The 14,449-nt window shown below is 43.2% G+C and overlaps 1 protein-coding gene across 4 annotated transcripts in view; it reads left to right on the forward strand.

The window, feature by feature from the left end:
* Nucleotides 1-14,449, forward strand: part of WWC1 (WW and C2 domain containing 1) — a 155,228-nt gene that overhangs the window by 127,472 nt on the left and 13,307 nt on the right. For all 4 annotated transcript variants that reach the window (XM_058722927.1, XM_058722936.1, XM_058722941.1 and 1 more), the window contains 4 exons: nt 3,274-3,426; nt 5,753-5,844; nt 12,311-12,425; nt 13,643-13,807. In XM_058722927.1, coding sequence (XP_058578910.1) covers nt 3,274-3,426; nt 5,753-5,844; nt 12,311-12,425; nt 13,643-13,807 — 525 coding nt within the window. The remainder of the gene's footprint in view (nt 1-3,273; nt 3,427-5,752; nt 5,845-12,310; nt 12,426-13,642; nt 13,808-14,449) is intronic.

The following is a 14,449-nucleotide window of genomic DNA, read 5'->3' on the forward strand; positions in this document are numbered from 1 at the left end:
AGGACATTTATTAAGTGAGTAAATGAGTAATATACACATATTTGTGTATATTTAAATTTATTACAGGTGACTAAAATGCACAGGTATTTAATTCCTGAACAGACTCTAGTCCTGCAGGTAGGAGTCATTTACCTTGTTTTCTCCACTTGCTCACCACTGTTCTAGAAATTAACCTTTAGACACACAATGAGTTTGCACAGTCCATGCCATGCCCTGGTGCATCCTAATAGAAGGAAAAACTGATAGAAAGGATCCCAGGTAGATTGGGGAGCCCCATCCCCATCCCAGGTACCACCCAAGCCTCCACTCAGCTACTGGCCCACTTCACAAACCAGCTTGTGGTATTTCTACCACCCGCTGGCACAGCCACTGTTGTGTTTCAGGACAGTGAATTTGCTAACCCCAAACCTGGTCGGGGCTCTTCCAAAGAGGACATGTTGAAACAATACTAAGACCTGTGAAGAATGATTAAAAGTATTTGGTCATTTTTTCCACTAAGGATGTATGGTAAAAAGTCAAGTCACTGGAAATAAATCCCCTCTCTGGGAGGTTATATTCAGTGAGATTAATTTTGTGGAGGTTGTTTTCATCTTAAGGCATCCATTTACACCATTCAAAGAAAAACTGTATAGAAAGGTTTACTCAAAAGCAATCTTGCTTCCCTGCCCCTTACACCCAATCCCACCACCTACCCTGTATAGCTACCCACTTTGATTAGTGTTATCTTTATCTTCCCATTATTTCTTGTTGCACATACGTGCATGTGATAATGTTCACTACCCTTTGCACTTCAAATATGGTACAATATAGTATGTATATATACATAAGCCAGAAAGAGAAATATATATATATATATATATATATATATATATATATTATATATATATATATATATATATATATATAGAGAGAGAGAGAGAGAGAGAATATATGTATTCTTATCCCTCTTTCCATTTCTTATACAAAAAGTAGCATACTGCATATTCTCTTCTGCACTATTCTATTTTTTCCCTTAACAATACAGCCTGGAAGTCTGTCCACATCAGCACCTAGAGATCTTTCTTATTTTTTATACATGTCTATATAATATCCCATTGTGTAGATATATTATAGTTTATTCCTCCAGTCCCCCCTGTTGCTGGCCCTTTGAGTTGTGCAAAATCTTCTTCCTTGACATTGGTCTTGGTGATAATTTTTGGATCTGACTCCAAAAGCACAGGCAACAAAAGCAAAAATAAACAGATGGGACTACATCAAATTAAAAATCTGTACAGCAAAGGAAATCATCAACAAAATGGAAAGGCAACCTGCTGAATAGGAGGAAATATTTGCAAATCATGTATCTGATAAGGGGTTAATATCCAAAATGTATAAAGAACTCATACAACTCCATAGCAAAAAAGCAAAAAATCCAATATAAAAATGTGCAGAGGCTCTTAATAAACATTTTTCTAAAGAAGACATACAGAAGGCCAACAGGTACAGAAAAAGATGCTCACCATCACTAATCATCAGGGAAATGCAAATCAGAGTCACAGTGAGATAGCACCTCACCCTTCTTAGAAAGGCTGTTATCTAAGAGACAAGAAATAGCAAATGTTTGCAAGGATGTGGAATAAAGAAACCCCTTGTGCACTGTTGGTGGTAAAACATTATGCAGAGCTGCTATGGAAACGAGGGTGGGGGTTTCTCAAAAAATTAAAAATAGAATTACCATACGATCTAGCAATCTCACAACTGGGTATATATCCAAGGTTACACCCAATGATAGCAACATTCTTCACAATAGCCATGAGACAGAAGCAACCTAAAAGTGTATCAGTGGATAAATGGATTTAAAAATGTGGTCTCTTGATATAATGGAATATTATTCAGCCTTAAAAAGGAAAGAAATCCCGTCCCATGCTACAACATGAATGAACTTTGAGAACATTGTGTTAAATCACATAAGCCAGTCACAAAAAGACAAATATTGTGTGATTCCACTTATATGAGGGACCTAGAGTCATCAAATTCACAGAAACAGAAAGTAGAATGGTGGTTGCCAGGGACCAGGGGAAGGGAAAAGGGAAGTTACTTAATGGGTGTAGAGTTTCAGATTTCCAAGATGAAAAAAGTACTGGATATCTGTTTCATAACAATGTAGCTGTATTTAACACTACTGAACTATACACTTTATTTTTTTTTTAATTTTTTTTAACGTTTATTTATTTTTGAGACAGAGACAGAGCATGAACGGGGGAGGGTCAGAGAGAGAGGGAGACACAGAATCCAAAACAGGCTGCAGGCTCTGAGCGGTCAGCACAGAGCCCGACGCGGGGTTCGAACTCATAGACCGCAAGATCATGACCTGAGCTGAAGTCGCTCGCTTAGCTGACTGAGCCACCCAGGCGCCCCTGAACTATACACTTTAATTAAGATGGCAAATTTTATGTCACAACATGGATGGACCTTGAGAACGTTATATGAAGTGAAATAACCCAGAAAGAGAAATACAAATACTTGTATGATCTCACTTACATGTGAAATCTATAAAACCAAATCATAATAACAAAAAACAGATTGATCGTTGTCAGAGGTGGGGGGTAGGGGAAATGGGTGAAGAGTCAAAAGGTACAAACTGCCGGTCATAAGGTAAATAAGTTCTAACCATGCACTGTAGTCCGTGGGGACTATGGTACATAAACAACACTGTATTGCATATTTGGAAGTTGTTAGGAGAGGAGATCTTAAAGGTCTCATTATAAGAAAAAAAATTTCTAGCCATGAGGTGGTGGATGTAAACTTACTGTGGTGATCATTTCATAATAAATACCATACCAAATTGTTTTTTTTTTTTAAGTAAACTCTATGCCCAACATGAACCTCGAACTCAGGACCCTCAGATCAAGAGTCACATGCTCTACCAACTGAGCCAGCCAGGCGCCACCCAAATCTTTATGTTGTACATCTTAAACTAGTACAGTGTTACATGTCAATTACATTTCAGTAAAGCTGGGGGCAGGAGATGGTAAATTTTATGGGTTTTGTCATAATTAAAAAAAAAAAAACATACGATAGGTGCTTAGTAAAGATTTGGTGAATGAGTAAACCAATGAATGAGTAAGTTAGTGAATAAATGAGTTACTGGAAATAATTAACAACTAGCCCTTTCCTCCTCCCGGAAGCTGCTATCTCATCTGAGGATGTTTCTCATACTCTCCCCAGGAGCCTTGTCAGAATATACCTTGTCAGCCCTGGTTTATACTCTTGCCTTTTCCTGTCCTCAACTAGGGAGGCGCCCAGATCAGCCTGGCTGAGGTCTGTCGGTCTGGGGAGAGGTCGACTCGCTGGTACAACCTCCTGAGCTACAAATACTTGAAGAAGCAGAGCAGGGAGCCCAAGCCACTGGGAGCCAAGGTCCCCACCCCAGGTCCTGAAAGCACGGTGAGTTGGGCCCCGGGTTTGCACCACCCTCCTAGGTGTGCAGCATCTGGATGGATGACAGGAAAAGCTCTCCCAGAATTGGAGATGACTGGGCCTCAGAGGTGGGGGAAGCAACAGAGGGTATTGGAACAGAGAAGAAGATGATGAGATAGGAGAGACCTCTGCAAACAAGCAGGTAGCCCCCGATCTGCAACCTTCCCCTTCCTCATCTGTGTTCCCCCCTTCTGCACTTTGCTTGCCATAGTATAACTTGCCTGATGAAAACCTTAATTTATGATTTTTTTTTTTAATGAAGTAGAAAAGGAAGGAGAAACCTGTAGAAGGTAGAAAATTAACCTTCATTGAGATACTGCTATCTGCATAGTGGTCCATGGTGGAGGCTTGCTGTAAAACACAGCAGAAAACAACACTGACCGGGGTGTGTTAGGTGGGTGATAGATCAGTCATTTCACCACTCTGAACCTCTTTTTTCATGCCAAATCCTTATCTAAAAAGGTGGTTAGGAAGGTTTGAAAAAGTATATGTGAAGAGCACTCTGTAAGTGCTTGATAAATGGTATCTGTTTCATTATTGTATATTTCTTAAAAATCTTACATTTGCCTATTTTTGGTTTAAAAATATGTATTGGTTTCATTTTAGTGCAATACACTTTAAAATGTCCTGGGGGGCGCCTGAGTGGCTTAGTCGGTTGGGCATCCGACTTCAGCTCAGGTCATGATCTCGCGGTTTGGGGGTTCGAGCCCCGCGTTGGGCTCTGTGCTGACAGCTCACAGCCTAGAGCCTGCTTTGGATTCTGTGTCTTCCTCCCTCTATGCCCCTCCCCTGCTCATGCTCTGTCTCTCTCTCTCCTTCAAAAATAAATAAACATTAAAAAAAATTTCTTTTTAATGTCCTGAAATTGTTTTCTGTACTTGGGAAGCTCACATCTGCTAGCCAAGATTCAACCAAGCAGTGAAGTTGCCCTTGGACATAGAGTGTCACAGCATACAGGATCCTTTTGGAATCCCAAACAGAAAGCATTTGGGATTCAAATTAGCTCATAATTCTCTGTAGTGTGTCTTCCTTCTGTCAGTACTTGGTTACTTTGGACAGTCATTGCCCAGAATTTCAATGGAGAAGATGGGCTAGGCCAGGTGGTAAGGATAAGGGGAAGGATCAAATCTATTTCCCCCCAACCTCCCTTCCCCTCCTCCTCCTCTTCCTTCTTTTTCATAATCCTTATCATTTCCTGCATTTCCTTTTGTGTCAGGCACTGTCCTGTTTATTAGGTGCCACTTACCAAGGCTCAGAAAGGTTACCTAAGGACATACATCCAATAAACAACAAAGCTAGGTCTTCCTCACTCCAAAAAGGAGTCCATGAGCTGGCAAATATCTTGAAAACATCCTCTACTTTCTGGAGCATGTCCTTGGGTAAGTGACACCGACCTTAGGCACAATTAGTTTCCTTGTTCCATTTCTCAAGGGAATAATCATAATCTCTATCTCTCAGAATAGTTGTAGAGATTATATAAAATGTTACACATAAGCTGTCTGTCCAGTGCCTGACATATACCAGGCCTTCAATTGGTGTTAGTCCCTGTTCCCTAAAAGAGAATTTCAGGGATTTTTCCAAGCTCTGGCCCACACTACAAAGGGTGTTTGCAAATTAGCCATGTGCTCAGAAAGCTACAAGGTCAGTTTTTGCTTTACTATGAGCTGCCATTTACTGAGTGCTAATTATGTGCTAGGTACTCTTCTTTATATATCTTATGTATATGTTCTCAATCTTCATAGCAACCCTTTGTAGTAGTTATTAGAAACTACTCTAGAGGAAATTGAGTCTCAGATTAATTTCTTCAAGTCACACGGGCTTCCTCATTGTAGACACCATTCAGTATAGATGTTCTTCCTCCAGGAAGTCTTCCCTGAATGCAACCCCAACCTGACACTGCCATTGCTCTGTTGTTCCTAAATATCCAAAGCTTAACCTCTGGCAAAGTCCTTATCACACTGTTTCACATTATCACATTATTGACAGTTCATGTGATGGTTTCCCTGATTACACTATAATCTCTTTACAGCCAGAGACCTATATTTCTGCCTCACTCAACTCCTAAACTTGACTGTCTTCCAAAAGTGTGTCTGTGCATACAGGAGTTATTCTCAGGAGAACCGCAAATTAGATGAACTAAGTGCTGTATTTCCAGTTTATAAGTGACCTTGGGGCAAGACACATACCCACTCTGGACTTCAGTGTTAATCTCAGTTCACGGGGAAGTTCACACTCTAAGCTGTGATTCTTGCAAGTAGTATGCAGATGAACCCTTGGGCCTTTGTCTCCACAGGATGCCGTGTCTGCTCTGTTGGAACAGACAGCAGTGGAGCTGGAGAAGAGGCAGGAGGGAAGGATCAACACACAGACCCTGGAAGACAGCTGGTAAGTGAGGGCTCACTTGGGCCTCAGGAACTGATCTGGCTTGGACCTGGATGCAGGAATGAGCTCCCCAAACTCCAGGGCAACCAAGAGAAGTGTTCCCCTGGGAAGACAGAGAACCTCTCTCCTCATGGGTTCTCTATAGGCAACAAGGCGGTACAATTGACCCTTGAACAATGCAGGGGCTAGGGGCACTGAGCCACTGCATGATCCAAAATCTACACAGAACTTTGACTCCCCCAAAACTTAACTACTAATAGTCTACTGTTGACCAGAAGTCTTACCAATAATATAAACAGTCCATTAATATAAACTTTGTATGTTGTATGTGTGACATACTGTATTCTTATAATAAAGTAAACCAGGGGCGCCTGGGTGGCGCAGTCGGTTGAGCGTCCGACTTCAGCCAGGTCACGATCTCGCGGTCCGTGAGTTCGAGCCCCGCGTCAGGCTCTGGGCTGATGGCTCGGAGCCTGGAGCCTGTTTCCGATTCTGTGTCTCCCTCTCTCTCTGCCCCTCCCCCGTTCATGCTCTGTCTCTCTCTGTCCCAAAAATAAATAAAAAACATTGAAAAAAAAAATTAAAAAAAAAAAAAAATAAAGTAAACCAGAAAAAGGGAAATGTTAAGAAAATCAGAAGTAACTATTCAAAAAAAAAATCCACATATAAGTAGACTAGTGCACTTCAAATTCATGTTGTTCCAAAATCAACTGTGTATAGCCTGGTATGATAGTTCCCAAAATTTCTTCTCAGTTTGTCATTTTGTGAGCTATAAATCACTCATGCTATGTCACATATTAGTGCCTAACTTGACTCACACTTATGTTGGTAAAAAAAAAAAAAATTATATTACTATAAATGGAAAGTAAATATCCTCTGCCATAAATTGAAGATGTTTCAATAAGGAATTTCATTTGACTGCTAGGAACAGGGAGGAGAAATAATAGGCTTAAATAAGATAGTTTATTGCTTTGTTACTTAAAAAGAAGAATGGGAAGAAGAAATCCAAGCCTCATCTGTCAGCTCCATGGCATTACAGGGAACCCAGTGTCCTCCTCTATTTCTGCTTTGCTTTTCTTACTGGGTGACTGCCATCACTGAGGCTTCTTTCTAGCTCAAAATGGCTGCTGAGTCACCAACCATCAGGCAAGCATCAGAAAAGAGGAAAGACAAAAGAATGTGCCTGTATGCCTTTTAACCAAGGAGCATTCCTCAAAGTCCCACCCAGCGGTTTCTGCTTGGTTCTCACTGGCTGAGCTTAGCCATTTGGCCTACCTAACTGCAAGGGATACAAAAATCAGGGTTCTGTTACTAAGAAAGTAGAAATGGATACTAGGGAGACCATGAGCCCTGTCTGCCTCAGAAGGTAACTGGAAAACTTAAATGTAATGAAAATAAACCAAGAGCATTAAAACCCACCTAGACGTATTGCTTGCTAAGGCTCCAGGCCTGAGGTCTTCTCTTTCCAGATATATTAGAGACATGCTTCCAGAGAGAGACTTCTCCTCGGTGTCCACAGAAGAACTGGAGACAGCGTTCTGTCTGTGTGGTTCAGTGCTTCTTAGTCTCTTGTATCCTGAAAGAAAAGTCTCAGTACACATTTAGGAAAAAATAGTATAGACCAGGATTCAAATCTTAGCTTCATGGTTTTTTGTGTAACCTTTGGCAAGGCATTTTTAACTTTTTCTTGCGGCGTGGCACAACACATAAAAGTTCCCCTAAGTGTACAGCTCAGTGAATTTTCAGAAACCAAACTACCCGTGTGACCAGCATCCGCATCAAGAAGCAGAGCGTAACTGGCTCTCTGGAAGCCCAGTCTGGGCCGGTCGCTGCCCTCCACCACAAGGGCAGCCACTGTCAGGACAGTCATTCTAACCTTGGCCAAGCCTCGTCTGGAAAAGCGGGACGTCACACTGACTGCGTGGACTTACTGCAGACCACTAAAAGAAAAGCCACTATAATGAAGATAAAGCACAAAGCTCATAGCGGACACCCAACAGATGGTAGAAATGATCATTCAGGAAATGAGAAGGAACGCCAGCTCCCAGCTAGGAAGGGAGAAGGCGAATCCCACCTCAGAAATGACCACAGCCTGTGAATTTGCCATTTGGGGGAAGTACAGTTGGGCTTAAGTGCACGTGCTCTGAATTCAGACAGATAGGGATTCTGAGTCTTACTCAACCAGCTTCCTGTGGGACCCTGGGTCTGGGTGAGGCCTGAGCATCAGTAAGTTTTAAAAGCTCTCTGGGTGATCCTAATGTGCAGCCAGGGCCGAGAACCATGGCTTTAAACGTCCATTTCTGCCTCTCTGAAATACAGATTAAATGAGTGTCTACAACACATGGGGTATTTTGTAGACTCAATGGAATTATGCATGATAAGATAAGCACTTAGCACAGACTTTGTCCCATGGGAAGCACTCAGTAGCTCTTCTGCATTATTCTGTTACAGCCTCCAGTTATACATGTGGTCTCAGAAGGGGGTCAGCAAATGTTTTCTGGAAAGGTCCAGATAGTAAATGTCTGCTTTGTGGGCCCTGTGGATTCTGGTGCATCTATTCAGCCCTCCTGTTACAGCATCAAAGTATCTGTAGATGATACTTGCCATCATGTCCCCACCAGGAAGCTTTACTTATGGGCGCTGAAATTTGAATTTCGTGTAATTTTCACAGGTCATGAAATATCATTCTTTGTTTGTTTGCTTGTTTGTGTTTTTTAGCCATTTAAAAATATAAAAACCATTCACAGCTTGGGCTGTCCAAAACAGGCGGTAGGCTGGATATGGCCCACAGGCACACTTCTCTTTTACTATTTATTTCTCCATGTGATAAAGGGTGGGGTAAGGTCCCTGAATTTTTATATGTTCATTTGTTTGTTTTAGGGCTCTCTCTAAATTATCTCAGTTTCTCTCTTTCTCTCTTTCTCCCTCCCTGTGTCCCTTTCTTTCCCCCTCTTTCCTCTCCCTTTACATTCATTTCTACCTCCCCTTTCCTTCTCCCTCTCTCCCCTCCCTCTCTCTCTCTAACTCTCTGTGGCACACTGCTGTGCTAGGCTAGGCTGTGCAAAGGTCTAATGCCGGAAAGGCCCAGGACCTGTGTTCCAAAACCCTGGCACAAGATCAGTGGTTTCTGCCAAATTCCAAGCTTGTGGTGAGACTTTTCAAGCCATCCCCTAGCAACTGCCTTCTGTTCTCTATCCCTTTGTGGCCCCCTCTCTCCCCACCCCTGCCATTCAAACTTCCCTAGACACTGACTTACAAAGAGGACTGGGAATCCCAGAGCTGCTGTACTGGAGTAAATCCATCCACAGCACCCCCCGCCCCCCCCCCCCCAGACTGGAGGCTTCTCTTGGTCCTGGAATGTTAACTAGGTTTGCTGTGCCTGCTCCACTCCAGAGTCATGTGTGGAGGTCCCCCAAAGACTGGCCCTCTGTGCTAATTTCCACTCCTTCTCTCTCAGCACCCAAGGGCCAGGGTACCATAGTTACTCCCTCCTTTTATTTTCTTAGGTTTCTTTAGTGCATATAATCACAAGACTGGATTTTTTTTTAAGATCCACAAGCAAAACAAAATTCTAAGAGTATTAGAAAATAAAAGAGAATATAATCACAATGCTAGGGTGAAAGTCCTTGTATTTGCCTCCTTGAGAACTTGTGTGTGTTTGTCTAGGGCAGAGGTTGAGAAATAGCATTGCTGGGCCTCAGGGCCTGTGTGCTTTATATTTTAATAGGCATTGCAGAATAGTTCTCAAATAAGATTGTACTAGCAAATGCTCCTACCAGCAGCGATTAAAAGGACCCTTAAGCTACACCCTCTCCAATACTCAATATAATCTAACTACAGTACTTAATCAAGAATACATACGTGTTTTATTTTAGAAGATACTGCTAAAGTGACTTCAGAGTGTAAATTGGCTTCTCTGATGTCTGTTCCCTGCGGAGATATGCCTATTTTCCATGCCTTCACCAGTACTTGATGTTATCTGATATCTATATATTTTGCCACTCTAAAGGGTGAAAAGATGTCTACTTTAATCATTTTTCTCTACAATTGAGTTTTTTTTTTTTTTTTTTCCTTTCCAGAAATGTTTAGATCAGGTTCCTGGTCAAAAAGAAAAGACTTCCGTAGTCATTAAGCACTTACAGTGGAGTTGGACAGCCTTGGATTGGAAACCTGGCTGTACCACTTCGTGGTCTGTGACATGAGACAAGGCCTGTCAACCGCCTGATCCTCAGCTTTTGAATCTGTAAAATGGAGACGATAATTGCTTTCAGTGTTGTTGTAAGGCCTTAGCATAGCACCTGGCGCTTAGTAAGACTTCATTAAATGCTGGTCAATGTGGCATCTGCCATATTCTTAGGGAGGTGCTCTTTGTGTGTTCCCATGTTCAGTGGCCCTTTTATGTGTAGATCAAGATGCTGTGAAGCAAGGGTGGGAGACCAAGGAGTCTCTGTTAGCACTGGTCCCCGTCTAAGAACAGGGGAGGTTTTGGTCAAGCGACTGGGGCTGGAGATCCAAGATCTTTTCTCCCCATCAGGAAAATCCCAAGGGAGATTTTATTTTTGTCCACAGTCTCACTGAGCCAGCTGACTGGATGTCCAATTCTCTGCTTTTGGCTGGAATTCCTTTGACTCAGTATGGCAACTCTGTCTCCTGCTGATCAGAAGCCTGGCAGTTATGTATGTCTTTGAGAAGTAAAAATGGGACTAAAGAAAAATTAGCAATTAACAAATGCAGTCCTTTTGCCACAAGAACTCCTCCCAACCCTGGAGTCTGAAGGGAAAGAATCATTGTGAAAGATATCACCAAAAATAAACTCTTTGCAACAAATGGTACCAGAACACCATTGGATATCCATATAGAATAAAACCTTTGAGCACCACATACAAAAATTAATCTGAAATGGATCATATAGTAAAACTATAAAACTACTAAAAGAAAATATAAAAGAAACTCTTTGTAACCTTGAGACAGGCAGCGATTTCTTAGGCAGGACAGAAGAAACACAAATCATAAAAGAAAAAAAAACTTGCCAGGTTGGACTTTATCACTACCAAAGTTCTTTGGAAGATACTATTTAGAAAATGAAAAGGCATGCCACAGACGTGGAGCAAATATGTACGAAGAGTTCATATCCAGGAGATGTAATGAACTCTGACATCTCAGTAATAAAATGACAACCAAGTTTTAAAGCAGGCCACATACTCTGACAGATACTTCACGAAGGAAAATATACGAATGGTCAGTAAATGCAGTAAAGTGCAAATTAAAACCACAGTGAGATATGAACACACCCCCAGCAGAATGACTGAACTTCGAGACTGACAATAGCAAATAGAGATGAGGAACTGAAATTCTCATAATATTGTCGGTGGGAAAACCAGTTTGTCAGTTTCTTAAAGGGGTAAACCTATACTTACTGTATGACCCAGCTCTACTCCTCAGTATACACCTGTTACGGTATGAATTGTGTCCCCACCCACCCATCCAAATTCATATGCTGAAGCTCTGACCCTTGCTCATACCTCAGAATGTGACTGTAATGTAAAGATGGGGCCTTAAAAGAGATGAAGAAGTTAATGTGAGGCCATCAAAATGTGGGTAGGTCCTAATCTGGTATGGCTGCTGTCCTTGTAAGAGGAGGAAATTTGGGCACAGAGAGACATCAGGGATGTGCACACAGAGGGAATACCACTTGAGGACATCAAGAAGGTGGTCATCTGCAAGCCAGAGAGAGAGGCATCAGAGGAAACCAAAGCTGTCCACATCTTGATCTTGGACTTTTAGCCTTCAGAACTGTGAGAAATAATTTCTGTTCGTTAAGCCACCCAGTCTGTGGTATTGTGCTGTGGCAACCCCAGCAAACTAATACAATAGCCAAGAGAATTGAAAACCTGTATCTACATAGAATTGTAGGTGAATGTCTTTAAGAAGCTTTATTCATAATTGCTAAGAAATGGAAGTCATTCAAGCGTTCATCACCTGATGAATGGCTGTCTGAATTGTGATCTGTCCATCCTATTGGGAATGCTACTCTTCAATAAAAAGAAGTGAACAGGCACCAACATAGTTCAGGGACAAAAGAGCATACACTATCTGATTCCATGTATGTGAAATGTTAGAAAACTCAGATTCAGTCTGTAGTGACAGAAAGCTGATCAGTGGTGGGCTTGGGATGGGGACAGATTAAATAGGAAAGGGTACAAGAAACCTTTCGGGGTAATGGAATGTTCTGTATCTCAAGTGTGGTATGACTACACAGGGGAATACATGGGTCAAAACTCATGAAACTGTACAGTGATAAGAATGCGTTTTCTTGTATGTCAATTAGACCTCACTAATTTTTTTGGTTTGTTTAAATGTGTCCTCGGTTGTGAAAAGGCTTGGAAGCCCTGCCCTGGGTGCATTTAAAGACAGGTGAGCAGCTCAGAGTGGTCTCTGGGCAGGTAACCAAAGCTCTTTGTCATCACAGGAGGTACGAGGAGACCAGCGAGAACGAAGCAGCAGAGGAGGAAGAGGAGGAGGGAGAGGAGGATGTTTTCGCTGAGAAAGCCTTGCCACATAGGGATGAGTGCCCAGCATTAAAGGTAGGCAGAGCCAGGGAGGCAGGAAGGGCTGTCTTGGAGAAATAGCTCTCAGCGCTTGAGTCTAGGCATTCTGAAAATGCTCCTCCATCATCAGGGGACAGGCACTCAGGACAGGGTGACCTGCAGAAGGTTGCAGAGGAGTGTCCTGCCTGTATTTGGGGTCATCTCTGACAGTGAACCACAGGAGGCTGGCTCTCCCCTCATCTCTCCTGCCCTCCACAGCTCCCCTGTTTCTCTGGACTGACCTGAAGCTTGGCAGCCAGATGAATCTGGGTTCAGATGCTGGGTCTGCTACCCTCTTGCTGTGTAGTCTTAGGCAGGTGCCTTCATCCCTCTCCAGCCTTCATTTGCTCATCTCTAAAATGGAGACCATAATACTGACCTTGCAGACCAGCTCTGAGGTTTCAGAAGAATGTATTTCTTCATTTGGATCTGCCCAAAGTACACTAGGAAAAAGGAGTCCAGTCAGTTTCCCCTCACCACCTCCTTCCCTGCTGCACTTCGGGTTACACACTATAACCAGCTTCACTCTTTTCCACCGGCAGGAAATAGAGCACCCCATGGTGTGCAGGCAGGGGTGGAGCTGCAAGTTGTGCACTGCACAAAGGTACCTGGCCAAGAGGGGCTGGAGAAGAACTTAGGGCTGCCTTCCAATGGCTCCCCACCAAGAGGCCATAATTTCTCCAGCCAAAGCAGGCACCTTTTTCAAAATTCTAGAAAGCACTGTTTTGGCTAACAGGACCCTGCATTTAGATGTTGTCGTTTGTCTTTTGCCAGTGACTATGAAAGGATGGTAGAAAACCTGAACGCTGAGTTTAAAATTGGAGATTTGCAGGTTGCCTCCAAAATTCCAGGAAAGCACTTGGCTGCAGCAGGGGAGGCCTTGGATGTGGCTTTGTCAAAATGTGGTTGGCATATAAGTCCTGAGGGTATGAAGTTGAGGACATCCATCCATATACTGCTCACGTGAGCTTGTTTGGGGACTGAATGTGCTCCAGCCCATAGGAGTCATGGAGGAATAGGGGCCAGCACTTGGGGCCTTGGACACTGTCCTCGCTGGCAGGGCCAGGGCCTAGGAAGCCCCCAACTATGTCTGTGGGCCAAAGTCCACATGACAGGAATGGGGAGTGGCTGGGGAGTCAGCCCCACGAGTCTTGGGCTGGGTGGCCTATACACTGTGGATACAAGTGGCCTCAAAGCTCTGACTTCTTCTTCAGGTGGACAAAGAGACCAACACAGAGACCCCGGCCCCATCTCCCACAGTGGTGCGGCCCAAGGACCGACGGGTGGGCACACCATCCCCGGGGCCGTTTCTTCGAGGGAGCACCATTATCCGCTCTAAGACCTTCTCCCCAGGACCCCAAAGCCAGTATGTGTGCCGGGTAAGCAAATGTGTGGTACTGCCCTCCTCCCAGAGTACCTGCTTCCCATAGAGTGGTGAGTGTTTTCAGCCTCACAGAGTTCTAGGTGCAAGTTCTGGTTACCCTCACTTTGTCAGGTATCCTCAGGCAAGTTAATGCCTCACCTCATGTGGAATTAATAGACTGACTTGAAAGGATTGTTTTAGGGACTGCATTAGAGAAAGTGTAGGAAAAGCTTGGTAACCAGTACATGGCCAATTTTTAATAATTCCCACCAACTTTTCCCTCCTTGTTTACATCCTGCCCTTCCCTTCTACACGACCGCTTGCTGAGGTCAGACTGACCCCTCACCATCCCTGAGCTGTCATTTCTTCCCCACTCCCATGGCGATCCAGTGTGCAGCCCGAGGTTGCAAAAAGGCAACATGCCCGTACCATTTAGTCACAAGTTTGGTTTTAATTGAACCTGTTGCCAACACTGAAAACTCAGGGAAGGCAATTAAAAATTAAATAAAAATGAAGACATTTAACATAAAATTCTAGTTTCTCTTGAAAAAAAACTGTCTGGCACCAAGGGCCACACATTGTCTCATGGCAACAGCTGGCTGGAGCTAAGCAGTGGGGCAGCTTCCCTTAGATGATTGGAGAAGAGCAGCTTTCAAGT

This window comes from Neofelis nebulosa, chromosome 1 (assembly GCF_028018385.1).
Source record: "Neofelis nebulosa isolate mNeoNeb1 chromosome 1, mNeoNeb1.pri, whole genome shotgun sequence".
In the NCBI taxonomy this organism is placed as follows: Eukaryota; Metazoa; Chordata; class Mammalia; order Carnivora; family Felidae; genus Neofelis; species Neofelis nebulosa.